Source organism: Chlamydomonas reinhardtii, chromosome 3, assembly GCF_000002595.2.
Source record: "Chlamydomonas reinhardtii strain CC-503 cw92 mt+ chromosome 3, whole genome shotgun sequence".
Taxonomy (NCBI): Eukaryota; Viridiplantae; Chlorophyta; class Chlorophyceae; order Chlamydomonadales; family Chlamydomonadaceae; genus Chlamydomonas; species Chlamydomonas reinhardtii.
In genome coordinates this window covers 5,403,350-5,429,159 of record NC_057006.1, presented here as the reverse complement: position 1 = coordinate 5,429,159, position 25,810 = coordinate 5,403,350, and the positions used below count along the sequence as shown (strand labels likewise).

At 66.7% G+C, this 25,810-nt stretch overlaps 4 protein-coding genes across 4 annotated transcripts; 2 read left to right on the top strand and 2 right to left on the bottom strand.

Annotated features, from left to right (window-relative positions):
* The first annotated feature begins 39 nt into the window (after positions 1–39).
* On the top strand, positions 40–11,081 carry CHLRE_03g185000v5 (uncharacterized protein). The gene is made up of 5 exons (XM_043061095.1): positions 40–544; positions 920–2,548; positions 2,756–8,068; positions 8,214–8,330; positions 8,473–11,081. Exons 2-5 carry the CDS (start codon positions 962–964, stop codon positions 10,231–10,233), a joined length of 8,778 nt encoding a protein of 2,925 aa, XP_042926224.1. The 5' UTR covers positions 40–544; positions 920–961; the 3' UTR covers positions 10,234–11,081.
* A 388-nt stretch (positions 11,082–11,469) lies between these two features.
* Positions 11,470–14,267, top strand: CHLRE_03g184950v5 (uncharacterized protein). Its single transcript, XM_043061094.1, has 3 exons — positions 11,470–11,813; positions 11,889–11,995; positions 12,177–14,267. The coding sequence occupies exons 1-3, from the start codon at positions 11,682–11,684 to the stop codon at positions 13,741–13,743; spliced, it is 1,806 nt and encodes a 601-aa protein (XP_042926223.1). The 5' UTR covers positions 11,470–11,681; the 3' UTR covers positions 13,744–14,267.
* Positions 14,268–14,277: 10 nt separating this feature from the next.
* On the bottom strand, positions 14,278–22,379 carry CHLRE_03g184900v5 (uncharacterized protein). The gene is made up of 14 exons (XM_001691775.2): positions 22,146–22,379; positions 21,741–21,989; positions 20,967–21,575; positions 19,674–20,666; positions 18,715–19,518; positions 18,491–18,571; positions 18,191–18,295; positions 17,809–17,985; positions 17,405–17,563; positions 16,942–17,229; positions 16,622–16,774; positions 16,143–16,497; positions 15,922–15,980; positions 14,278–15,627 (listed from the first exon to the last, which is right to left on the bottom strand). Exons 1-14 carry the CDS (start codon positions 22,260–22,262, stop codon positions 14,590–14,592), a joined length of 5,187 nt encoding a protein of 1,728 aa, XP_001691827.2. The 5' UTR covers positions 22,263–22,379; the 3' UTR covers positions 14,278–14,589.
* A 152-nt stretch (positions 22,380–22,531) lies between these two features.
* Positions 22,532–25,769, bottom strand: CHLRE_03g184850v5 (uncharacterized protein). Its single transcript, XM_043061093.1, has 10 exons — positions 25,499–25,769; positions 25,179–25,245; positions 25,049–25,086; positions 24,734–24,814; positions 24,480–24,580; positions 24,144–24,313; positions 23,758–23,946; positions 23,394–23,537; positions 23,145–23,276; positions 22,532–23,034 (listed from the first exon to the last, which is right to left on the bottom strand). Exons 1-10 carry the CDS (start codon positions 25,553–25,555, stop codon positions 22,961–22,963), a joined length of 1,053 nt encoding a protein of 350 aa, XP_042926222.1. The 5' UTR covers positions 25,556–25,769; the 3' UTR covers positions 22,532–22,960.
* Between the last annotated feature and the right edge of the window lie 41 nt (positions 25,770–25,810).

Genomic DNA, 25,810 nt, shown 5'->3' with positions numbered 1-25,810 from the left:
GTTCCCAGACCCCAACATTCAATTAATGTGCATCGTCAAGTAAAGATTACGTAGCTGGTATAACGCCGGAGTTACTGTGCCGAGACATCGCTGACTTGCTGACAGACGAGGGGAGACACAAGGCCTGGCCCTCACAACCATGCCTCAACAACCTCCTTTGCATTTGCGACCTCATCGCTTATGTGCACATTAAAAGAAAACCTGGCTGCGTTACCTTAGGCAGCCAGGCATGGCCATTCCCGGATGGCAATTCGCTGCAGCTGGTCGTGTCAGGATTCAGGAACGCTACTCTCGCGCGCTTGACGCGACAGTTCCAATTGCGTCAACTTCCATTAGTGAATAACTGTATGGCAGGCAGGATGGAGGTCTTAACCGCGCGTCACTGTCCAGTCCAAACTGCAACTCAGTCGGCGACAGACGGCCTTACCTGCGCCCTCGCCCGCAAGTTAAAAGTATCTAGTTACAAATTAAGCCATGTCTTTTGTCAAGAAGAAATACCTCCCTTAGCCGAACCCAAGCCCACGACCGCCACTAAGGCCAGCGGGTAAGTGGGCAAGGACGCGCTTGTTGCGGGAGGCGCGGTGCCTTATTTCCTGTGTTGCGCTGACGGGCTTTGGTGGTGAATCCAAGCGCTGTTGCCGCTGGCTGCGACACTTGTTTGCCTGGAACCGATGGCTGCGGGGATGGGACGTGACGGGAGTCGGCATCTGACCGTTGGCTTGTGGCCACATCAGTGCATCATCCCTTTAACGGGACGGCAATCATGTTATGGGAATGTTGTGGTCTGTTGGATGCGGGTGGGTCCCGGCTTTGCCGGCTCCATGTCGGTTGCGTAAGCGTAATTCGCCTTTCGCCACTGCCTGACACGACCTTTCTGGTCCTGCCCTCCACCCACGCCACCGCCCATCCCCATTCCCAGGCAAACGCGATGGAGTCAAGCCCTTCCCGACAGCGGAGACGAATGGGTGACCCGGGCTGGGCACTGCCGCCCCGGTCGCCCAGGGCGCAGCCCTCACCGCCCTACCCCACCACCTTCCCCGAGCTGCCGAACGAACGTACCGCCGCCGCCGCCGCCGCCACCGCCTCGATCAAGGGCCCCACTATCCTGCCCAACGCCGTGCCGCTGGAGCCCTCCCCTCCCAAGCCGCACACGGCCGGCCACACCTTCCAACTAGGCATCACCGGCGCCAGCCTCCAAGCTGCGAACGCCTCCTTCTCCTCACCCCGCTCACGAGTGCAGGGTCCCCCCACCGTCAACTCTCCCGGGCTGCCCATCTACCGCCAGCTGCGGCCGCACTCAGCCGCAGACCGCACCGCCACTGCCACAGCCGAGGCCACAGGCTCGCCCGTCGCGTCGCCGCGTGCCTGGGTGCCCGAGCTGCAGCGCGCCTCCGCCCTCGCGCTGGCCCAGGCCATCAACGGCAGCAGCGGCAGCGGTGGAGCCCAGCCGCCGCTGGTGCGCACCAGCGTGGCTGCCGCGCACCACACCTCAGCCGCCGCCGCCACAGCAGCTGTCGCCACCAGCGCCGCCTACTCGCCCACATTCTACAGCGGCCAGGGCACGCCGGCCTCGGCGTCGCCCGTGTCCCGGACGCCCTCCGACGGCCCGGCCTCTAGCCTTGTGGCTGTCCCCCGCCCCGGCGTCGTTGCCCACGGCGGTCGCATCGCCGGCTACCCAGCCACCGGCCCCACCGGCCTGCTGACGTCGGCCTACCCGACGTCGACGCCGCCGATGGTGTCCAAGAACCAGAGCTACGTCGGTTCGGCATCGTCGGTGCTGCGGGTGCCGTACTTCGGCAGCGGCTCTGCCATCCCCTACGTCCCCGCCCTGCCGCCTCCCTCCCCCCGGCCGCTGCCCGAATCCGTGGCGGCCGTGGCGCGGCGACCCCTGGGCGACCGCATCCAGAACACCACGTGGGCGCTGGCGCGGGCGTTTGGCTTCCAGGCCTTCAACGAGAAGCCCTCAGCCGCCCCCCACCCAGCGCACCAGCAGCAGCCGCGGCAGTGGGTTCCCTCCACGGCCTTCGTCGCAGCCGACCACCTCGAGGCGCTGCTGCTGCGAAACATCATGCCCCGACATCTCGCCGCCATGAAGGGCGGCGGAGCCGGCGACCCTGCTGCGGCGGCAGGAGGAGACGAGCCGCAGCGTGAGGCGGCGTTCGCGTGCGCGGTGTGGGAGCTGCACTCGCACATCTTCCTGTCCTACGAGGGCGCTGCTGGCTGGTGCCGGCTGCTGGGTCTGCGGCCGCGGCTTGCGGAGGTAGAGGCCGAGGTGCTGCAGGCGCCCGGCCGCACCGCCCAGGACCCTGCCGTCGTGTCGGTGCTGCTCCTGGAGCTGTGCCTGTACTTCCTGCTGTACAGCGAGGCAGCCAACTTGCGCCACACGCCCGAGCTGCTGTGGTTCCTGTTCTGGGCGGCGGCGCACAGCGACACCATGCAGCGCCTATGCCGCAACAGCGCCGCCCTCACGTCGCCCGCCAGCGGCCCCGGCGGGCTGCAGCTGGAGAACGCGCGGCAGCGGCGACTGGCCATGCGCAATACGCTGCAGGTGAGGCGGGAGGTTGTGTTTGCGATCGACGGTTACCGTATGGATGGAAGGTGCTTCTGAGTTGTTGACCACGGTGGGATGTGCAACGTGAGTTCACTTGTCCTGGCAATGCTGTCACACGGTATGCCTGGGTTTCGTACCACGTGCTACGACTCGTAATCTTACGGCCCCGCCCCGCCTGCCGTCTGGTCTCCTGTACCATCACAGTCCGCGCTGTACACCGCCCAGCGCTACCTGGACCACGACCCCGCAGCCTGCCGCCCCGAGGTCTGCGCGGAGGCCGCCACCGCCCTCGTCGCCCAGCTGCCCAGCCTGCTGTCCAGGCTCGACCTCCCCGGCCCTCCCGCCTCCGCCGGGCCCTCCTCGTCCTCCTCTCCCACCAAGGGCCACACGCGGTCTGCCGCGGACGAGCAAGACGACGCCGCGCTCTCCTGCGCCGCCAGCCGCTCCCTGTTTGTGGACCTGGCATCATTCGGCGACGGCGGCTTCTGGACCGAGGTGGTGGTGGCGCCGCTGTTCACGGTGCTGGCATACGAGGTGGACGCCTGCTCCGCCGCCGGCCAGGAGTCGGCGTTTCGGCTGGGCTATGACGACGTGAATGAATCGCTGTGCCGGCGTGACGTGCTGAGCAGGCTGCTGGCGGAGCTGGGCGTGCAGCAGGCGGACGCAGCAGCCGGCGCAGTGCACGGAGCACTCGACGCAATCACACGACTCGGCTACCCGCCGTCGGTTGCTGTTGGCGGCGCCGCTGTTGCCACGGGCCCCGACGGCACCGTCCCGCCTGCTGCTGACGCCGACGCCCACGGTCACAGTCACCTGCGCCGCCGCCACAACCGCTCCTCTGGCGGCGGCGCCAGCCCCACCTTCGCCAACTCCGCCACTCCCGCCATCTCCTCCTCTTCCCACCTGGACCTTCGTGCCTTTGACGTGGATGCCGCCGCCGCGTTCTGGCTGGACCGCGTCTTCATTAAGACCCACCGCGAGCGGCGCAGCTGGTCCGCCATCTTCCGCGCCTTCTACCGCGTCTTCAGCCTGCAGCTGGTGCTTCTGCACCTGACCATCGCGCATGCCTTCGCGCCCTTTGACCTGGCGGTGCTGTCCAGCGCCGTGGTCACGCACGCGCTGGTGCAGGCGGCCGAGCGCACCGCCAACTGGTGGCTCAGCCGCGGCACACACGACCCGCTGCAGCGGGCCAAGGCACGGGAGAGCTGGGTCAGCGCATCGCCTGAGAAGCTCATGGCCGCGCACCTCGCCAAGACCAAAGCCGGCAAGAAGGGCATGCAGGCCCAGGAGGCTGGGGAGGACATGGAGGCAAGCGGCGGCAGCAACGGCACTTCCGCAGAGCAGCAGCAGTCGGCGGCGGCGGCAGGAGCTGCAGGCGGCAGCCGTCTGACAGATGCGGAGGCGGTGGCGGCGCGACTGGAACGCCGCCGCGCCGTTGCCGTGGAGGGCGCCCCCGTGTGGGGCGTGTGCGGCTGGCTGGAGTGGGTGATAGTGGCTGCGGGCATTACCGGCCTGTTTGCGCTGCAGCACATCGGCCCGCCCGCCCTGGCAGTCATGGCCAAGAGCTATTGGCCGTTCGCGGCGGCCGGATACGCGGTGGCGGTGGTTGGGCACGGTCTCGCCACCGGCCGCGACGGCTACAGCATCTCGCTCAGCTCGGCGCTGCGGCTGCCGGCTGCGCTCCGTGCCTCCAGCGCCCGGCCCCGCGCCGAGTGCTGGCTCCCCGGGCACCTGGGTGTGGGTTGGCGCGCGGCCTTGCTGACCGCCCTGTTCTGGCTGCAAGTGCTTGGCGCCAAGCTGGCGTTCGACTACTTTATCATCATGCGGCCCATGGCGGGCCAGGTGCGCTTCATCCTGCACCGCAACTGGCTGGGCTGCCCCGCCGCGCAGACGCACTACCGGCTGTTTGGGGCCATGGCGCTGCCGCTGGCGTGCGCGGATGGCGACTGGCTGTTGGTGGTGCTACGCGTGGCGCCGTTCGTGCTGGTGTGTCTGGTGGACACACAGATCTTCTACCAGCTGGTGCTCATGGCGTGGGGCCTGGTGCAGGGGCTGCAGGCCATGAATCTGGGCATCGCCGGAAGCTGGGAGGCGCTGGTGGCGGAGTTCCACCGCGCGCCGGTGCGCTGGTGGGCGCGGTGCATGAGCGCAGCTGGAAACCAGGCGGCCAGGGCGGCGGCCGCGGCCTCCGTGGCGCGGCGGCACCACGCAATCACAGGCACCGGCAGCAGCAGCGCTGCCGCAGCCGGCGGGGCCCGCGGTTCAGAGGGCATGACGGAGGATGAGTACGGTAGCAGCAGTGACAGTGACGGGGACAACTCAGAGTACGACAGCGAGTTTGAGTACGGCAGTGTGTACGGCGGCGCCGGCAGTAGCAAGCGGGGTGGGCTGTTCGGGCGCCGCAGCGGCTCCGCAAGTAGCCTCCACAGCAGCAGCCTGCACGAGGGCGCCCCTTCGCCAGGGCCCTTCGACCGTCGCCCGGGCACGGCAGGCGCGGCTGGGACGCAGCGGGGCCCACGGCCCTCCCGGCCGCCGCACCGCCGCTCGCCCTCGCCCGCACCCTCGGCCGCCCTTGCTGCTGCGGCCTCTTCTAGCGGAACACCCACGTCGGCAGACGCCTCCTCTGCGGACCCCTCCGCGGAGGCCGTTGTCGGGCGCAAGGACAGGAAGAGGAACAAGGACGGCAAGGGCAAGGCCAAGGGCGGCAAGGCACGTGACGCCGCCACAGCCGCCGAGCTGGTTGCGATGCTGAGCGGCCAGGGCGAGGAGCAGATCGCGCAGTGGATGGCGTTTGCGGTGGCATGGGACGCTGTGGTTGAGGACCTGCGCCGCGCGGACCTCATCAGCGACCGCGAGCAAGACAACCTCATGTTCACTCGCCTGCCCGCCGCCGCCACGCTCCTCACCGCGGCGCTGCCGCCTGCAGCTGCCGGCACAGCGCTGGCGGCGGCCGGCTTCAGTCCTGACTCGCCGTCTGCGGCGGCTGCGGCGCCTGGCCGCGGCAGCGACTCCGTCTCCGGCGACTCAGTGGGCGCTGGCAGCAGTGGCGGTAGCAGCAACAGCACTGCGGCTGGCGGCGGCCCCTCAAGCAGCCGTCCGCTGCGCCCCATCCTGCTCCCGGCATTCTTCTATGCGGGTCAGGTGCAGCGGGCGGTGGACTCGGGCGCTGCCTCGCCGGCCCAGGCGCTTGTGCTTGGCGAGCTGCGTTCGGCGCTGGTGTGGCTGGGCTGCCAGCTGCGGCTGCTGGACGGCCGCACGGCGGCGGTGCTGTTGGACGCGCCCAGCTGCAGCGCAGCCATCGACCCCGCTCACGGCCGCGCGAGGGAGGCGGGTCTGGCGGCGCTGCGGCGGCTGGTGGCGGCTCTGACGGGCCTCAGCGAGCCGCTGCCGGCTGCGGGCAGCGGCACTGTGGGCGAGGCTTTGCGGCGGCGTCACGGCCTGGCGTCTGAGGCTCAGGCGGCTCTGGATGACGTGTTGGTGGTGGTGGAGGTGGAGGCGCGGGCGGTCATCAAGTCGCAACTGGCCGCCAGCCGCAAGGGCAGCAAGAAGGGCGGACGCAAGGACCAGACTGCCGCCGCTCTCACCGGCCCTGACGCGCAGCCGGCGCCGGCCGAGGCTGCGGAAGCTGCATCCGCAGAGGAGGCTGCAGCCGCTGCTGCTGACCCGCAAGCCGCCGCCCTGGAGGTCCTGCAGACAGTGGAGTCCCTGCGGACCCAGCTGAAACAGCACCCGGCGTGGCTGGCGGCTGCGCTGGCGCTGCTGCATCCGGAGGGCCGTGGCTGCGGTGACGTGCACCTGCCGTCCGCCTCCTCCCTGTCCTCCGCCGCCGCCAGCCCCGGTTTTGGTGACCGCGTGCTGCACGTGTCTGTGGAGCTGCCTCTGCTGCGGCGTGTGCTGGGCGTGGTGTCCAAGATGCTGAGCCTGTCGTCCGCCGCCGCACAGCCCTCCGGCGCCGAGGCCCGCCGCATCCTCAGCTTCTTCGTAACCTCCCTGGCCAACCGCCAGCTGGGCCGACCCGACACCGTGGCTGCCACGCCATCCTGGACCGTGCTCACGCCGCTGTATGCCGAGGACGTTCTCTTCCCACTCGAGGCACGTGCCACCGCCGAGGCAATGGGCCTGCCTATGCCACGCGGCGACCCAGCCGCTGCCGCCGCCTCCGACACCGCACCCCACCCCTCGTCGCACGTTTCGTCACCAGCCGGCACCGGCGCCCTGCCCGACCTCCTGACTGAGACCGAGGAGCGCGTGAGTCTCATGGCCTACCTCCGCTCCATGTTCCCCAAGGACTGGGAGAACTTCAAGGAGCGACTGGGTGCGGAGCTGGGCGGAGTGCAGCTGGCCGCAGCCACCGAGGCCGACTTTGCGGCGGGCGGCCCCTTGGCGGAACACGGCCTGGCTCTGCAGTTGTGGGCGAGCTACCGCGGGCAGCTGCTGGCACGCACGGTGCGCGGCATGGCGGCGTATGGCAGCGCGCTGAGGGTGCTGGCGGCGCTGGAGGCCCCGCGGCCGCCCTGCAGCAGCCGGCGCCAGCACGCGGCGGAGGTGGAGGACGTGGTGGGCGGCAAGTTCTGCCACGTGGTCGCGAGCCAGCTGTACGGACGGCACCGCCGCTCACCACATCTGCGCGAGCGCTGGCTGGCAGAGAGCACGGACGTGCTGCTTCAGGCCAACCCGCACATGCGTGTGTCCTACCTGGACGTCGTGCACCAGGGCCCCAAGCAGGGCAAGGGCCAGCAGCACCAGCAGCAGCTGCAGCTGCCGCAGCACTTTGCGGTGCTGATCCGGGGCAGGCAGCCGGGTATTGAGGGCCGCTGGGAGAGCTTTCAATCGCACGGCGGAGCCGGGGGTGGTGCTGGCGGCGTGACGGCGGGCGGCGCTGTGCGCGGCGCGGGCAGGGGCAGGACTGAGGAGCTGTACCGCGTGCGGCTGCCCACCAATCGCTTCTCCTCTCGCGGCGTGATCATCGGCGAGGGCAAGCCCGAGAACCAGAACCACGCCGTCATCTTCTGCTTCGGCGAGGCGCTGCAGACCATCGACATGAACCAGGACAACGCGCTGGCGGAGGCGCTCAAAATGAGGAACCTGCTGAAGGAGCTGCGGCCGGAGGCAGTGAGCCGCCCGGCGCAGAAGGCCGCGGCGGCGCTGCAAGAGGCGGTGGCGCTGGCGGCGGCCGATGGGCTGCCGGCGCCACACCGCGTCGGCAGCGCCACCAGCAGCAGTGCCGATGCTGGCGGGCCCTCAGGCGCCGCAGCGGCATCCGGAGCGGTCGCCCTGCCCGCTGCGTCCGAGTACCGGCGGCTGCTGAGTGAGCTGCGCAATGCCGAGCGGCCCGTGGCGGTTGCGGGCTTCCGGGAGTGGATCTTCAGCGACAAGGCGGGGGCGCTGGGTGCGTTCGCCGCCAGCGCCGAGTTCGCGTTCGGGACCATCGTGCAGCGGACCATGGCCTACCCCGCCGCCGTGCGCCTGCACTACGGCCACCCCGACCTCTTCAACAAGATCTTCGTAATGACGCGGGTTAGTAATGAGGCGTTGTGCAGTGGGTTAGGGCGAGGCGTGATGAAGGGCTGTTTCGCCTCGAGGGCCGCGGCGCTGTGCACGCCCTTAGCCTCGCATCTGCTGATACACACCCCTTTCCCTTGTGCCTTTTCAACACACACAGGGCGGGCTGTCCAAGGCCACTCGGCAGCTGCACGTGTCTGAGGACATCTTTGGCGGCATGAACCACACACTGCGCGGTGGCCAGATCAAGTACCGCGAGTACATCAGCTGTGGCAAGGTGTGTTCGTGGGTGCATGGGAGGCGGGCGTGGGACAACGGGCGAGTGTGCAGCGTCTTCCCGTCCAAACTGTCGTCACACGGTATGGCCCCTTTCCCCTGCTTACGCCACCTCATGCTCTTCTTTCCTCATCCCCTCCCAGGGCCGCGACATGGGTTTTGACTCCATCAACGCGTTCGAGGCCAAGATCAGTTCGGGATTTGGCGAGGTGTCCCTCAGTCGCGACCTGCTGCGCCTGGCCACCCGCGTGGACCTATGGCGCTGCCTGCACCTGTACCACTCGCTGGTGGGGAACTACATCAACACGTGGCTCGTCATGGGCTCAGTCTACGCACACATCTACGCGCTCGTCTTCTTCGCGCTGGCCCAGGCCGCCGTCTACCGCGTCTTCGTCTACTACCCCTCCCCGCCGCCGCCGCCGCCCGGAACGCCGCTGGTGCCCGTGGGCCCGGCCGGCGCGCCGCCGCCGCCCGCCGGCACGCTGAAGGAGGTCCTTGCGTACGACACGATCCGTGTGGAGCACGTGCTGCAGCTGGGCCTGCTGTCGCTGCTGCCGTACATTGCGGAGGTGGCGCTGGAGCAGGGGCTGGTGCGCGCGCTGCTGGCGGCGTTTGCGCAGCTGGTCAGCGGCTCCTTCAGCTTCTTCATCTTCAAGCAGCAGACCACCGCCGCCTCGCTGCACTCCTCAGTCATGTACGGAGGAGCCTCCTACATCGCCACCGGCCGCGGCTTCTCCATCACGTCCTCCTCCTTCCTCAACCTCTTCGCTAATTACGGCCGCTCGCACATGGCTCTAGGCTTTGAGCTGGCAGCGCTGGCCATTGCGCTGGCAGCCACAAACGACTGCGCGCGCTGCTCGTACGGCGGGCTGACGTGGGGCACGTGGCTGGCGGCGGTGAGCCTGGTGTTTGCGCCGTGCTGGTTCAACCCCATGGCTTTCTCGCCCGCCAAGGTGCGGCGCGACATGCACGCCTTCGCCGCCTGGCTGCGTGGCGAGGTGGACAAGGAGCTGGGCTGCACCTGGGCGCAGTGGCACAGGCGGCAGCTGGCGCCGGCGCGCGGCGAGGCGGCGGCGGGCGGCGGTCAGACCGACCGGTGGCTCAACGTGCTCCAAAACCTGATGCTGCGCGCATTCCCGCCCGCGCTGCTGACGGTGGCGGCAGCCTCCCGGCTCAACCTGCGCCTAGACAAGCTGCCTGGACTGCCGGCGCCGCTGCGAAGCGCCTCGGCCCTGTTCCTGATCGCAAGCGCTGGGCTGTGGGCGGTTCTGATCTCGGCAATGGGCGCGTCCCGGCGCTTTGCGGCGCTGTCGGACCGACGGCGCTGGCGTCTGTGGTCGTTCTGGGTGGGTGTCTCCGGCGTGTCGTGCGCCGTGCTGTTTCTGGTGGGCCTGTCCCGCTGGTACTCGGGCTCGGGCCTCAGCAACCTGTGCCTCCTGGTCTACGCCAACGCGCTCCTAGCCACGGCCGTGCACCGCGGACTGGAGGCCGTGGCGCCGCGCTCCTGGACCGGCGCGCGGCGGCTGGTCGACGGCGGCCACATGCTGCTGGACTGCTGCGTGGGCTGGGCCGTGCTGGGCATGCTGGGCGCGCTGAGCCTGCTGGGCTTCGTGGGGCGCGTGCAGACCATGCTGCTCTTCAACGTGACCTTTGCGCGCTCCGTCAAGCGGGGCAGCCTGGTCAAGACCATCGGCACCGCCAAGACGGGCGGCGGGCAGCAGCAGGGCACCACCGCCATTGTGGGGATGGTGCTGGATCAGGGAGATGCGGCCGGGGCACATGTGGGCGAGGCGGAGGTCGAAGGTGCGGGCGGGGGTGCCGCGGGTGCGGGCGGCAGGGCGGCAGAGCAGCGCGGCCCGGCCGCACGTGGCAGGCGCGGTAGCATTGGTCCTGGCCGGGTGTGAATGCGGCCATCGCATGTTGTTGATGTTGCGGTGGCCATATTACGCAGTATGCGTTTGCTTGTGCAGGGGGCTGTTGAATGTGTTTTTGGGTTAACCAACTTGCGGCAGGATGTGTGTTCGGTATGTGCGGCGTGTCGGTTGGCTGTCGGTTGAGGGCGCACATACTCCATCCATTAAAGCATGCTTCATTTTAGTCTACGCAGGTTGCGCATTATGCGCTTGCTCTCCATCTGGCCCACCTGAAACTTAGTAGTGATCCTTTTCAGCTTAAGATCCCACCACTCAAGTATAACGCAGCCCTGTCGTCACATAAAGTATCTTAACATCATAGTGCCCCGGTAATGTGCGGGCTGTTTCTTTAGGGCAGGGTTACCTAGGCGCAGGGATGCAAGCGCGCATACTTATTCTTTTAACCCGTGGAAATGGCAGGTGCCTTAGTAATACCACCTGGTTGCATGTAATGTTGATGCCGTACATGCAGCCGACGGCTTGGTTTGTTGAAAATTGGTTGGTATGTATAGTGAGTAGCTGCAAACACCGGTCTTGTTGACTGGAGGAGGCAGGTGCGCTTGGGCAGGGCTCGCATGCGTGAGCGTGCCTGGTAACATAACCAAGCCACCAACATTGCGGTTTGCTGGCCGATTCGGGGTGATATGAGCGAAGCCATATGAATTATGTAATAGTTGGAATAATGCGACCAACATGGTGATACCTTAATCCTGGTGTGCACAGTAGGCAGAAACCAAGGGCGGGGCAGGGCAAGGCCGCACGGGACGTGCGTGACTGCATGGGGATCACAATGTGACGGGTCACATCCCAAAGTGAATACTGTAACTGTATGTGTGGCCCAAACCAAATGAGTCATGGGATGGCCGGCACCCCTGACGGCCGGGCATAGCGCCATAGCCAAGGGACGACGGGCATGCAACCAGTACCGTAATACGCATGTCCACCAGGCCGGTCAGTGGTGGGCTACTTCGTACCGCACGGAACACCACCGTGTCAAGATGCGACCGGTTGCCCCTGGACATCCGGCCTCAGACATCATGAGCAGCATCCTTGAGATCAGTCGCGTGCATTGCGCCAGGGTGCAATATGCGTAGACGCTGCTGGAAAGGCGTTTGGAGCGGGAGACGCGGGGAAGGGAATGAAGTTTGTTCGCAGGGGTCGTGTCGGCCAGGCGGCGACACGACAGGGCGGAACTGGATGAAAGCGAATTCCGTAACGCGGATGGAAGCAAGACTTGCATGGGGCAGACTCAGAGAATATATAATTTCAACGCACCAGCAATAGCTTACAGTTTGTTGTGGACAGTTAACACTGACTACCTGACCGAGCCGTTGCCCTGGCCTTCCACTTCCCGTCAAGCACCGCATTACCCACACTGACGCAGAGCTTTATATACTAGCATCTACTTGTTGTTCACGCCGCAACTTGGAAGCCCGAGAATGCAAGGGCGAAACTCGAGTCGCGCCGGATGGCTCGCTGTCGCCATCGCTGTCCTTGCGACGCTCACCCTGGGCGCGCGAGCTGCGGTATCTTCATTCAGAGTTGATGGGTGCAGCTCTGGGACCATTGAGGTGAGCAGACTAAAATGCGCCGGGTCAGCAACGAAAGACGCCACATTCATTGCCATGTGTCGTGTCAACTGACAGGTGGTGGTCGGGCGCTATGGAGTTGCAACGGTGCCTGCCGGAATGAGCTGCACCTATAACATCAAGCCAGCTGGCTCGCCCACTGAGCTTTTGCTGAAGAGCCAGAGGTAAGAGTTTTACATGCCAACCGTCGTCGATGCGGGGCCACACCGTGTCCTGAGCCCTTACCAACCGACGACTCCGGCTGCGGGCGTAGCGCTGCCAACCCGCCCGCTCGGCACAACAGGCCCACGAAACTTGCTCAAGCATAACACCTCCCGCCCTGTTCGCGATTCCTACCCTTCGCAGCTTCAATGCCTGGGTGTGCGCCACCAACGACACCAACCCCTCCACGGGCGCGTGTGCCGGTCGTGTCAACCTCACTGCTGGCGCCATCGCCAGCCTGCCGGCTTCTTCCTACCCCGACGGCCTCTTTGTGGTGATCCCGGAGCCCTCCATGCTCCAGTTCTCCACTACCATGGCGCCCTGCGCTCTGGGCCCGGACGCGCCCCTCAACAGCCGCTGCTCCTGCATCGGTGACGGCAACGAGACCATCCCCAACGCCCTGCCCGTCCGACTGCAGCCCTTCAGCGCCTCGGAGCTACCGCTCTCGCTGTGCTACTCCATCCCCAACCTAGGCTCGCTCGCCACGCCCTCCAGCTACCTCCAGCTGGAGGCTGTCTTCAACGTGGCTTGGGACTTCGGCGCCCTGCCAACGTGGTTTGCGACCGCCGGAGGCTTCACGGCCCTGCTGTCACGCTACACCTTCCCAGACGGTGCGCTCGCGCCACCCGGCTACTACAACACCTCCTTCCTGCACTCGGGTGATGTCGCAATGGCCCTGACCGTCTACAACGTCGCTGGCGGTAACAGCACCGTCTCCAGTGGCGGGGTGTTGCTGGTGGCGCAGCCACTGAATGCCATCTCCGCCACCGTGGCCGTCACCTACTCGGCAGTGGATGCGGCACAGGGCGCGAGCGTCATCGTCTCGCTACTGCCCCCGCCTCCGCCACCCAGCCCCGCGCCGCCATCGCCCGCGCCTCCCAGCCCCCCGCCCAGCCCCACACCGCCGTCGCCTTTCCCTCCCAGCCCCGCACCGCCTAGCCCCGCACCGCCAAGCCCCACACCGCCCAGCCCCGCGCCTCCGAGCCCCGCACCGCCCAGCCCCGCACCACCCAGTCCCGCACCTCCGAGCCCCTCGCCACGCAGCCCACCCGTGTATGGTGTGTACGGCGATACTGAGGACTGGCTGGCGCCACCTCCTGTCGTTGACGGTGCCGATGGCCAAGCTGCGCCGCCCCCCGCTGGTGGCGAATGGGTGGAGCCTCCGACGTATGGCGATGCCCTGTGGGGCCCTCCTCCCTTGGACGTGGTCGCCCCTCCTCCTGGCGACCTTGCTGCGCCGCCTGTTGCCGAGGGCGGGAACGACACTTGGTCCACTCCGCCGCCCATGGAGGAGCCCCCCACGGGCGTCACCGCGCCGCCACGCCCGCGTCGCCTGCTCAGCCCGCCTTCGCCACGCCCGCCGCCTATCATCCACAGCCCCCCTCCTTCGCCTGTGCCATCCCTGTCGCCCTCGCCGTCTCCTTCACCCTTGCCCGCTCCATCACCTGACGGCACCGCGACCACCCCCAGCCCTAGCAGCCCCAGCCCCAGCAGCGGCACGGTCGTGCCAGTCACAGCCAGCGCACCCCCTCCGCCTGCGCCTCAGAGCGGCACGTCCCAAGTCGGAGAGGTACCCAGCCTTGCCGCGCCGCCGCCGCCCGCGCCGCCAGCGGGCGGCTCGGCATCCAGGCTGGGGCCTCTGGGCCGGGCGGAGGCGATGCTGTACTCGACCCTGATCGGCGCCGCGTGCCTGGCGCTAATGATGTTGTGATGTGACATGACGTACTGAGAGGGACTAGAGTGCGACTAGAGTAGAGCGATGTGGGGAGGGGACGTCGTGGTTGCTAGTGCGTGAAAGCCCTGGCTGTGTGGCATGGTCCGCATGTAAGGTATGCGTATGTGTATGTATGTATGTGCGTGTGGTGTGTGTGTGGGTGGTGGTGGTGGTGGTGGTGGTGATGGTGGTGGTGGTGAGACAGACATTCATGAGCTTTATGGTTGGCGTACATACTGTTTAATCATCAGCTGAAGACTGGACGGGAGAATTTGCATCTACACCGCACTGCCCCAGACATGGCCGCGAGCTATCTGTTGGTGGCCTTCTTTCTGAGCAGTCACATTAAGCCACGGACACGGCCAAGGAGGTGCCGCATGAGGCCGCATTGCGCGTGTTGCACCGGGAAGGGCGGGGCGCTGCTCCAGCGGACCCAATGGCCTATTGCGCGCGCCACACTTATCTGGATGGTCCACTACATACGAAACGTGGTCGCCTCGTCAATGTAACTGCGCATCAAGTTGCATTTGCCGGAACGCTCGTTGTGTACAGGCCCGTAGCCCCCCTTCACATCAGCAGCTCGACAAGCAGCTTACGGCAGGGTTCCCTTCCTGCACGACGGCCTCTGTCACAGTCGGGAAAGCAACTGCTACTGACCATTACAGCCGTGCCATCTCAAGGCACCACGTCTCAGCTGGATCCCATGCTGTTGCTGCCATGGCCCTGTCACCGCGTCATCCAACCACATCAAACTTCCAGCTTCGCCAGCAGCAACCCACCACATGAGGCCATTTTAATGCCAGAACGTGGGTCTCATTTACCTTGCCCTGCTCCTCCTGCTGGCTACTCGTCCTCCTCCTCCTCGCTGCTCTCTCCCACATACTTGGCCACCTCCCGCACGTCCCGCACAAACTCAGCTGGCGGCCGGTCGGCACCAGTGCCCCCTGCCCCCGCCACCAGCGGCTGCTGCCCGCCATGCTGCGGCTGGCCCCACCGGTCGAGCCACGCCTGCAGCCCCTCCGCCTCCAGCACGTCCGCGTCCGCCAGCTCCCCCATGATGCGCTGTGCTAACACTAAGAGCCGCTGCAGCCGCGACTTCACCCCCACCCCCTCCTGCCCCTCTCCCTCGCCACCACCAACCAAGCCGCCGCTGCTGCCGCCACACAGCTCGGCCAGTGCCTCCACCAGCCGCCGCTGCTCACCCGGCTGCCGCAGTCGCAGCCCCGCCAACAGCTCCAGCGGCTGCAGACCGCCCCAGCGCTTCAGCCGCCCCAGCACGGCCCGCAGCAGCTCACGGTCCGGTGCCGCCGCCAGCTGCGCCGCCGTTGCCTCGGCCGCCGCCACGGCTTCGTCCTCGCCGGCGGCGCCGCCGGCCCCGCCCGCCGGCTCCTGCGCTGTCAGCAGCTCCGGCAGCGGCACCAACAGGCTGCATAGCGCCGCCTGCAGCACCAGCGCCGCCACCTCGTGCCGGCCGAACACGCCCGGCCGCGCCAGCGCCCGCAGCTGGGCCACCACAGCCTGGGTGGCAGCCGCCTCCGCCGTCCCCGCCCCCGCCGATGCCACGTGTGGCGCCAGCACGGACAGCACGTCGCGGCGGCACGCCGCCTGCCGCGCCTCGCGCCGCGCCGCCAGCTCCCGCCGCCCCAGCCCCAGCACCGCCGCGCGCAGCGCGTCGTAGTCTGGGTACACGGCGGCGCCGTCGCGGCGCAGTCGGCCCATCAGCTGCTGGTGGTCGGCGGGGGACAGCAGCGCAGCCAGGTCGGGGCTCAGCACCAGCGTGTCCACCGCGGGGGCGTCGGTGCCGTACACGGCGCTGTAATCAACCACCAGGGTGTGCAGCGCCGGCCGCCGGCCGCTCCGGTCGGGCGCGTACAGCAGGGCCTGCGCATGCGACGGGCGAGTGTGTGATGTGTGACATATGCCAAGTGTTGGCATGCCGGGGATGCATCTCTGCCTTGGCGGGCGTGTATATCTCAGCGAGGCGTGAACAAGGCCACTACAGATAGCCAGAGACGGTGGCATGGATGAGTGAGATCGTGTAATTCGTGTCCCATGACGTTGCTAGGAGCCGTGAGGACAGCAATGGCAGCAACACATACACACACACACGCACACTTGTGCTGTCCTAACACAGCCACACACGCGCAAACTTTCTCTCGTTCTTCCATCGCACACCTGCTGGTACTGGCTCTTGACCAGCGGCTCCACATTGCTGCTGCTGGTGTAGGCAATGCCTGGCGGGAAGGACAGGGGGATGGATGGGACGAGTGCGGATTGTCAGAAGGTAGGTTATGCCCCGCAGCGGGTTTGATTCATAATGCGATGTGAACGGACGGCGGCAAATACTGAGAGGCCAGGCACAGGGCGCAAACTTGCGCAGCAGGACCACGCCGCACCTTGCGACAGCATCACCAGCGTGTCGTCATCCTGCGCGCCGTCCTGCGCATCCTCGGCGTCCACCATCACTCCCGGCCTGAGCGACACGCGCCCCGCGCTGCCGGCGCCGTCGCCAAGCCGGTCCATGGCCGCTGCGCCTCTGCCTCCGGCCTCGGCCGCCGCCTCCGCACCCACGCCCCTCCTGTCCATCCTCTCCCGCTCCTTCTCGGCCTTGCGCTTGGCGGCGGCGGCCTCCTTCACCAGCCCCCGCAGCTCCGCCGCCTTGGCCGTCCACGCCGCCTCGCCCTCTAGGTTCTCGCGCGCCAGCTGCAGCGCCACGCGGCGGGGCTCGGTCGTGGCGACCATGGTGACCGCCTACGCGACGTCAGGAGCAAGCCCGGCGTGAAATGAAAGAACGCCGGACACGCGACACGCGACTGCAATGCAAAGCAGCTTGCATTTGGGGGCTACCGCAGGGCACTGCAGGTCACCCTCTCACCGTCTTGGACAGCGCGTCCGCCAGGCCCCGCGGCGCAGGCACCGGCCTGTCCGCCGCCCGCCACTCCGCCTTCAGCTCCTCGAACCGCACTGGGTCTCCCAGCAGCCGCAGCAGTGCCGGCTCCAGCTTCTCAGAGCGCAGGCCGCCCACGTGCTGCAAAGACACAGGCGTGCAACATTCAGCACCCATGGTTAGCAGTTGATGGATCAGCAGCATCTTGCACGCTTCGCTGCGCCCGGTGGGCAAGTATGGGCGCACCTACATTCACTACATCACTACTTCAAGTTAATTGTGCCGCAAACGGATTTTCGTGCACGCACCTCTCCCAGCAACTCCCAATCCTCCGCGCCGCCGTCCAAGTCCGCGCCATCTCCATCCTCATCTCCTACAGCCGGGCCGTTGCCACCGCTGCCACCAATGCCCAGCAGGCGGTTGGCCTGTCGCGGGCTGAAGTGCCGCAGCAGCAGCACGCGGGCGCGAGGGTTGGCAGCCAGCACCGCCGCCGCCTCCGCAGCGTCCGCGAACAGGTCCAACGGCGACAGCGGCACCACCTGCCCCGCGGCCGCATCCAGCACCGCCAGCCGGCACACGGGCAGCTCGTAGGGCTCCTGCGCGCACGCGCGTGTGTATTCATGAATAGTTGAGAAGACAGGATGGCGCACCGGAGGAGGTTGCTGAGTTGCGCAACGAGTGTCTCAGCAGCGAATGAGAGGCGTGTTGCATGCACTCCTCAAACAGTACGGTATGCACTAGGCCTCAGGGGTCAGTTACACGCATCCTGACCTGCGTAATCACCAGGCGCGTGGTGCCCGCCGCCGCCGCGCCCGGCCGTGTCGGCCCCCGCCACCAGGCCGGCAGCCGCTCCCAGCCCGGCAGTGTGGCGGACGCCAGCACAGTGGTCAGCGGCGCGTGCGACATCACGTGCTGCACCACTTGACGCAGCTGGAGGTAGGCGGAAGCGTGACAGGTCGACGGAGCGGGGGAAAGCAGGTGGAAGGGGAAGGTGAGCGGGCGACAGCGGCTGGTGGCGGCGGTGGTATTCAGTTCAGGCGCATCGCCTCGTCAGTCCCCTTCGCCCACGAGGTGTGCTACTGACAGCAAAGAGAGGCATGATGAGCCCCCTCAACCGCCACCACCCCTTGCAACACATACCAGTACTGCACACACAGACGCACGTACATGCGCACCTGTGGGTCTAGGTGCAGCCCCATGTTGGGCTCGTCCAGGTACAGCACCAGCCGCCGCCAGTGGTAGAACCTGTCGGCCTGGCAGGCGTGCGCCGCCGCCAGCAGCCCCGCAGTGGCCCGGATGTCGGCGATGACCACCTCGGGCACACCGCCGCCGCGGTCACAGAACTGCACGCCCTGTGTGGACAGCAGAGTAGCGGGCGGGCATGAACAGGACACACTCATGAGGAGTCACGGTAAGAGGTCACGTACACCGGCCCTGTCTGTACAGCTGCTGGTGCGGCCGCTAAGTATGCTTGCATGAACATGGCAGCCATGCACACGCAGATGAGGACGGCCCGTGTGGCGGGCAGTACATCTTGAGGGAAGCCGCCGTACACACCTTGTCCTTGCAGTCTCGCAGCTGCTGGTCCATGGGTCCAGTGGCCACCTTGTCATCGCGCTTGGTCGTGTCCTTCCGCGTGCGGATGGAGTAGGGCCGCCGCACCTGTGCGCGCATGTATTGTTTGTGAGGTGAAAAGGCGAGGGAAATGGGCTGATGCGCATGTGTGCCCACGTGTGGCTATGCAGGTGGGTGTCCTGAGAGGTGGCACGTGAGCATGTACGTGAGGCAAACGCACGTCACGCTGCCCCTGTGCACCCACCCATGCCGTGCAACTGGCGGCGCTACAGCCGTGCGCACCTGGAACAGGTCTCCCACCGACGCCGCCGTCCAGTACACGATGCGGTGCGCCTCACACTCCTGGCCAACGCGCTTCAAAACCTGCGCGGGAGTCATTGTTGATTGAAGTTGGAGAGGTGCATACCAACACCCGAGCTGGCCACTACTGCTACAACTGCAAGCACAAGGCAGACAACTAGCCATGCGCCCGGAAACCAGCCCCGACAAGAGGCAAGCGCACGCACCTGCTTGGTGGGCACGGAATAGATAAGGATGGTGCCGGGGTGCCCTATACGTGCCTCCTCCGCCACGCCAGCATCCGGCGCCGAACTCGCCCCGGCCCCGCCCCCGCCGCCGCCCTGCGCCCTCGCCTGCCGCTGCCGCAGCACGTGCAGCTGCAGCATGACGGCCGTGAAGGTCTTGCCGCTGCCCGTGGGGGTGGACAGGACCACTGACAGCCGCCTGCCGGGGGTTGCCTGCAGCATGGGCTGGCCGTCGCCGGCACCCAGCGTGCGACTTCCTGCTGCGCCCCCTGCGCCGCCCGCCGGCCCTACGCCCCCCTCTGCCGCCAGCGTCAGGTGCTCATCAATGAGGTCTAGCAGCTGCTGCTGGTGGCGATACCGCATGGGCGCGGTGGTGGCCGTCATCGCCGCCGCAGATGCGCCGCCTGCGCCGCCTGCACCTCCGCCTGCTGCGGCCGCCGCCGCCGCCTCAGGCGTGACGACAGACGCGTTGGGTGAGGGCCGGTTGGCGCTGCTCCACATGTCACACAGCGCCTGATCCCGCACCTCAGCACGGGCAGCGGCCCAGGCCGCCCTCATGCGGCCCCACAGGGCGCTGTCGCCGCCGGCGTCCAGGGCAGCGCGCGCCAGCGCCACCAGCCGCGGCGCATCGCGGCTGTCTGCCCGGGCAGTGGCGGCGGCGTCCCGGTCCGCCGCCGCCGCCACTGCTCCTGGCGGCGGCTGCGGCAGCGGCAGCGGTGCTGGCTGCCAGGGCCGGATGTGGCCCATGAGCATGAAGCCCGCGCTGGAGCGCACACGGTTCACAACCTGTGCACGGCATGTGCCAGTGTACGGTATGTGTCAGGCGAGGCCCGACAGCAAGGGCAGCAAGAGGGGTAGCATTGAGGCCCTTATCACCTGCCTGTTTGCTCCACACAGTTTCACACGCAGCGCAACGCTTGCAATGTTGCCGTTGCACTCACGTCTTTTGCGTCGATGTCCGACCAGTCCTTGTCCGTGAGAGCGCTGCCCACGTCCACAACGTTACGCCCCGCACGCAGGGCCGCAGCCACCTCCGGGGCCATCTCCGCACCCGCGTCATCGTCGGCATCAAAACCACCGCCCCCAGCCCCCTTTGCCGCCTCCGCCGCCAGCAGATCCACCGGCATGGCCACGCCCGGCAGCAGGTACTGCCGCACATGCTGCAGCTGCCAGGCGGCCGGGTCGGGGTCGGCCGCGTGCAGCAGCAGGGCATAGTACATGACCAGCGCGGGAGGCAGGCCGCCGTCAGCGCCAGGCGCTACGGCGGCTCCATCGGCTGCTGCTGCTGCGGCTGCGGCGGCTGCGGCGGCGGCCTCCACCGCGCGCGCCGTGTCCGCCAAGGTCGCCTGGCGCTGCGGCAGCCCCGCAGCCGCCACTGCCTGTGCAGCAACCCGCACCGGCACCTTCGGCATGTGGGTCGCGGGGTCGAACCAGCAGTCGTCGTCGTCAGGCGCCGGGCCCGCCTGCTCGCCGCCGCCGCCGCTAGCCAGCAGATGCAATTCGTTTTCGGCGGCCAAGTACTCGTAGGCGCGGCGACCTCCTGCGCCGTCATTGCCGCCGCGGCCTCCGCCATTGCCTGCCGCAGCACCCGCTTGCAGCTGCTGCAGCAGGGCCGAGGTCACGCTGCGCCTCAGGTCCTGGAACGTGCGGCAGTGCTCCATCGGCAGCGTGAAGGTGGACAGGCCGCGACACGCGAGCGAGGTCAGCTGCGGCGGCACTGGGTCTACGGCGGCAATGCGCGCCGCCAGCTGCGGGTGAATCCAGGGCAGCGTCGTGGACACGTCAGCGCCGCCGTTACCGCCGTGTGCCGCTGCCGCGGGACCCATCGCCGCCGCCGCAGCGGCCTGATCCGGGGGCTGCTGCGGGGGGCTGCGCAGCGTGAGCAGACGCGCCGCAGAGCCGTCACGTGCCGCCGCGTCGTCATCCAGATAGCCCTGAAAGAGCCAGGACAGAAGCAACAGACAGCAGTGCACGTGCGCGAGCGAGGTCAACCAGCAACCACCGGGAAGAGTGCCAACGACACGGCATGCGAGGGTAGGACAGGACGCCCCACCCCTGCAAGGTTGCCATCCACAGTAGGTTGTCATCCCACACCCTCCATGTCCACCCACGTCCACCGCCCAGTACCGCGCAAGCTGTTGTGCTGCGTTATCCTTACAGTACAAGGACTAGCTAGCTGATGACAGACCACCATTTCCGCAACACGTACGGCACTACGCAAACGCGCTCCTTACCTGCACCACCGCGTTGTACGCCTCCAGGTCCTCAGGGCCGAAGGACTTGAGCCCCACCGGCGGCTGCTGGAAGAAGTTGAGGTCCGGGGCCGCGCCCGCCGGCAGCCGCAGCACCTCGCGCGCCACCTCACTGGGCCCAGCGGCGTAGCAGCCGCCGCCGCCGAGGCGCCGAGCGCCCACCACCGCGCCTTTCCGCGCCTGCAGCCGACGGCGCACGTCCTGGCTCAGGTCGTTGCCCAGCACCGCCGCCACCTGCGCCCGCCGCAGCAGTGACGGCTCCGAAGCACGCGCAGCTGCGCCGCCGGCCGCGGTGGCGGCGGCGCCGCGGCCCGCCGCCGCCGCCTTCGCCAGGCTCAGCCACAGGCAGCGCGTGTCCCACACCATCAGCGTCACCGAGCCCGCGGGGTCCACCACTACGCCGTGGGTGTGGATGAGGCGCGGCGCGCAGCTGCCGCCCAGCACGTAGAAGTCGGAGTCGTCGGTCAGCACCGCCAGCAGCTGCCCGCGGGCGGCGGCGGCGGCGGCCTCCGCCGCAATGAGTGGGTCGGCGCCGTGGCGGCTGCGGCGGAGCGTCAGGCCGCCCAGCTGCTGGGCCAGGTCCTGGTATGCCTGCACGGCAGCAGCAGGTATGGGCAGAGCGGTAGGTGCGTGTGCGGGCACGCGTGTGCGGCGTGTAAGTACGGACGGCGGGACACGTATTACCGGTACCGGTATGTGTGCCAAACCTCAGCAACCCACCAACTCGCGCTCCCCCCTACACACACACACACACACCTGAAGCACCACCATCTCAGCGGTGGGGGGCTTGAACATGCCCGCCGCGAGGGCATTCCGCCGCCGCTCCGCCGCCGTCGGCTCTGTCCCGGGCGGCGCCGCGCTGTCCAACACCAGCACCAGCCGCAGCCCGGCCCGCAGCAGTCCACCCAGGTAGCGACACACCTCGGCATACAGGCGGCCGTGGAAGGTGGCGGGATCTCGCCAGTCGGTGTGGGGGCCGTCGCGAATCCGGCTCAGGAGGTGGTACTGTCGACCGGGGTAAATTTGTTCAGGGGTTAGGTCAGCGACCGGCAGGGTGAAGTCGGCAATGCGAGACGGCACAACTTATCCCCGGCGTGCAACCCCATTCTGACTATAGAAATTTGCCCGACGTGCGTGCGACTGGCCCCGGCCCCGGCGCACCTCGACGGCGGAGGCGTCGACCACCACCACCTGGCCGTGGCCCTCGCCGGACGCATACGTTACGACGCGCGGTCGCCCGCCCTCCTCCAAGAGGCGAGTCAGCCCGTTGACGCCCATAACACACCGAGCTGCACCGGTGCAGCTTGAAGTGCGAGGAACCGAAGCTTGATCGACAATCGCCCGACCGCTCTCACAGCCCGAAGCGCCGCGATGCACCCAAACAGCTGCGTGTATCGCTAAAAACCTATACAGTGGTATTTACTTACGTTTGTGGTGAGGAATGGGATGATGGGGTCATTTCTCGCGAATCCCCCCGCCAGACCCGTGAGTCGTTGGCCTTCACGGGCGGCAAAAAGCGCATGCGGATCTCAACTGATGAGGTGAAATTGAAGACTGCGTTACATCCACGCTTGCATAACAAACATTGTTAAAAGGTTGGCCGCTCTGAAAAGGTGTGCCCCACCGTGTCGTGTCGGCCCACGTCCAGCTACAGCCCCCCACCCCCCCCCCTCGCCGCGCCCCCCCACCTGAATCACTGTTGCATCCGCACTGCTGGGCATACGCTCCCCGGGCACACACGTTCAATCACAGCGGATTATCCACGTTCATCTCGGCATCAAAACCCTGTTGTGCATCAGCTGGCATCAGCAGCTTGTGTCTCCCTACTCCCTAGCCTCCCTTCCCAATTGTTATGCAGGTTCCCTCATCCTTGCACTATGCGCTCTTTCCTCCCTTATCCACACGCATACCCGCCCATTACCTCTACCTTCACCACTGCCGTACCTACTCATTCGTCAACGCGCTCACCTCTCGGCCTAGCTACGCGAGGGCTTACCGGCCATCGCCAGCAGCGGCGACCGCAGCGTATCCGTCAGGCTTGGCGACAGCTCTGCACACGGAACCAGAATCAAGGTACCATTTAGTCACCACATGACCCCAAGCGCAAAGCACCGTGAGCTACCAGGCAAGGCAACAGCTCCATTCACGCGGCGCACGCACCTGGCACGCCCTTGATGATCACCGGCACCGTCTGCGCGCCCGCCATCATGCGGCCGTGGCTGTACATGCAGAAGCCCAGGATGGCGGTGGTGCAGCCAATCATCATCTTGACAGTCCACACGTCGCTCTCGCCTGGCGAGACAGTGAGGGAGGGACAGGGTAGTGGTATGAAGCGGCCGGCCTCATTTTGATCCTCAACTGCAGCTATTCCACCACTGGTGCGCTCCAACCACTGCGCCGTCCACTCACCCAGCACGACGGCCGACAGCAGCAGGATCAAGACAATTTTCATTTCCCCGATCACGGTGGTCGTCACGGAGCTGGTGACTTTAATCACCAGGGAGTGGATCAGGTTGTACAGCAGGGCGTTCAGGCAGCCCAGCAGGATCACGACTGCGGGCGCGTGCAGGCGGGATGCGTATAAGGCAGCACTTATCGTGCAGCGTAGAAACAGCAGGTTGCGCAGGAAGTGATGACAAGAGGCACAAGCAGTTGCATGGCCCCTTCTCTCTGCACAAACTGCCCCCCGTCTTCCATGGACAGCTACCCCCTCCCCCCCTCCCCAGCGCACAAACGCACAGGGCGACGCCCCTTCTGCAACCCGCCTTCTCACCTATGTACGCGCCACCTGCCGTCCCACTGGCGGCGTACTGGTAGTAGCCCGGCGCCTCCAGCTTGTTGAAGAAGGGCACCAGCACACACAGCGTTAGCGGCGCGGTGTAGAAGGTCAGCCGCAGCACGTCCAGCTTCTCACTCAGCAGCCGCCCGATGCTGCTCATCATCAGGCCGTTGCAGGCCGTGCCTGTCATTTGGATGTGTTGTGCCGCGCACGCGGTTGCCAACGAGTATTCTCGGGCTGTTGGGGCCTAGGCCCAGGCTTGGAAGTTGGCGGCACGTGCGCGAGAATGCTATTGTCAGCAGCGGTCCTGCACCCGCCTCGCCCGAACCCATCCAACCAGCCACCCGCCGTGCCCTGCCCGCCCTGCACCAGCAGCTCACCGATGAGGCACAGCACCACGCCCGTGAATGACGACTTGGTGCCGCTGCCCTCGTACACGGCGATGCTGACGCCGCCCACCAGCACCAGCAGCGACAGGAACTCCTGCCGGTTGGGCGGCTTCTTCTCAATCACGACCGCGCCTATCGCCGTGAACACCGGGATGCTCGCCCTGTGGGCGGTGCAGGTTACAGGTCAGGCGGCCAAACTGAATGCCGCCCGGTCGTGACAGCGCCACTGGCTCTGTCTGGATATGGCAACACAGCATAGCGCCTAAGCGGTTGTGCCGTTCAGGCGCCCGGGCCGGCACACGGGTTGTTGCACGGACAGCCACGCACCTGATGACCTGGTTCAGGCTTAGGGAAATGGTGGTGAGCGACACGTTGTTGAGGCCCACGTTGATGGCGAAGCAGATCGAGATGAACAAGAGGCCCGGCCACTGCAAGCGGGCGAGCATGAGGCAGTGTGTGGGTGCCATGGCGGCGCGGCATCAGTGGGTGTTAGGGGCAGGACGATGCGTTGTCTGAGACGGCGAGTACAGCGCGGCCCTCAGCACTCGCAAGCAGACCCGCCACAGCATGCATGGCTTTACCTGCTTGGACAGCGTTGAGTGGTGCTGCTCCCGCATCGACTTGGTGAGCATGAAGGGGCTCAGCGCAAAGAAGCTAAACGCCTGTTGTGCCGGGGAATGTGGGGATTCAGGGCGGATTGGGTTGCATGCAAGGGCCCTGCGCGTGTTCTTCGGGGGAGTTTCAGGCTGGTACTGCCTCGGCCGTGTCCACTCACGAGCACGCAACAGCCTCCCAACAAGCGCCCCGTCTGACGCGCAGCCCAAGATGAAGCAAGAGGAACCGGCGCTCCTGAAGTCCCCCCCTGCAAAGGTATGCACCAGCTTGCCACAGCTCACCATGTGTGCGATGGAGAGCGCGATGGGAAACCGAAAACCTGCACGAGTGCCCACGCCGTCAGCGCAAGCCTCGACTGCCACCACAGGCGCTGCCCGCAGGAAGGCGCGTGGAAGACCCTGCTCTCCTTACCATAGATACTTAGCGTCCATTTGTTCACCATGTTCAGGCTGATGTTAAGCCCAAGGTAGGCGGCAACCTGTGGGCGGAGGTGCACGGTTACAGCGCGTGTCACCACCGCCCCCCCCCGCGCTCTCACACCCTCACGCCCTCACGCCTTCATGGTCTACTGCCCTAAGCCAGCATGAAGCCTGACACTGGCCCTGCCCAAACACTGTGCGCACTCAGGCAACGGGAGCTGGCATGCGCGTTCGGTAACACACGCCAGTTGCGGGGGGTGTTGCCAGGGGTGTTGCCACGCGGATGGTCGAGCGCCCATCCAAGCCGCTCACCGTAAGCACCTTGCCCACAGGGTGCGCGTAGAAGCTCTCCGCATTGAACCGCACCATCTTCCCAGGTCCAAAGTCGGAAGAGTCCCAGCTGCGCGTCGACATGGCTCCGCTTACAGCACGCCTCGCTTCGTCCCCGAGGGCGATTTATCTAGGAACTGATGCCATGTCGATATGCCTCGACATTTCGTGTGCTTGCACCAAGAGGTGGGCGTGACCTCGACTGTTGCTCGTGGGTGTTTTTCTTCTTGTTTTTCTTCTTGCTTTTCTTGCGATAATAGCTAGTCATAACTTCGCATAGACAAATGTCTGCAA

Coding starts and splice junctions, on each gene's coding strand:
- CHLRE_03g185000v5 (XM_043061095.1), top strand. CDS start 962: ATGGGTGACCCGGGCTGGGCACTGCCGCCCCGGTCGCCCAGGGCGCAG. Junction 8,069..8,213: donor AGATCTTCGTAATGACGCGG/GTTAGTAATGAG, acceptor CAACACACACAG/GGCGGGCTGTCCAAGGCCAC. Junction 8,331..8,472: donor AGTACATCAGCTGTGGCAAG/GTGTGTTCGTGG, acceptor ATCCCCTCCCAG/GGCCGCGACATGGGTTTTGA.
- CHLRE_03g184950v5 (XM_043061094.1), top strand. CDS start 11,682: ATGCAAGGGCGAAACTCGAGTCGCGCCGGATGGCTCGCTGTCGCCATC. Junction 11,814..11,888: donor GCAGCTCTGGGACCATTGAG/GTGAGCAGACTA, acceptor GTCAACTGACAG/GTGGTGGTCGGGCGCTATGG. Junction 11,996..12,176: donor CTTTTGCTGAAGAGCCAGAG/GTAAGAGTTTTA, acceptor TACCCTTCGCAG/CTTCAATGCCTGGGTGTGCG.
- CHLRE_03g184900v5 (XM_001691775.2), bottom strand. CDS start 22,262: ATGGGCGTCAACGGGCTGACTCGCCTCTTGGAGGAGGGCGGGCGACCG. Junction 20,667..20,966: donor CGTACAACGCGGTGGTGCAG/GTAAGGAGCGCG, acceptor TGGCTCTTTCAG/GGCTATCTGGATGACGACGC. Junction 19,519..19,673: donor CGGACATCGACGCAAAAGAC/GTGAGTGCAACG, acceptor TGCCGTGCACAG/GTTGTGAACCGTGTGCGCTC.
- CHLRE_03g184850v5 (XM_043061093.1), bottom strand. CDS start 25,555: ATGGTGCGGTTCAATGCGGAGAGCTTCTACGCGCACCCTGTGGGCAAG. Junction 25,246..25,498: donor CTGTGGGCAAGGTGCTTACG/GTGAGCGGCTTG, acceptor CTCCGCCCACAG/GTTGCCGCCTACCTTGGGCT. Junction 25,087..25,178: donor ATGGACGCTAAGTATCTATG/GTAAGGAGAGCA, acceptor GCACTCGTGCAG/GTTTTCGGTTTCCCATCGCG.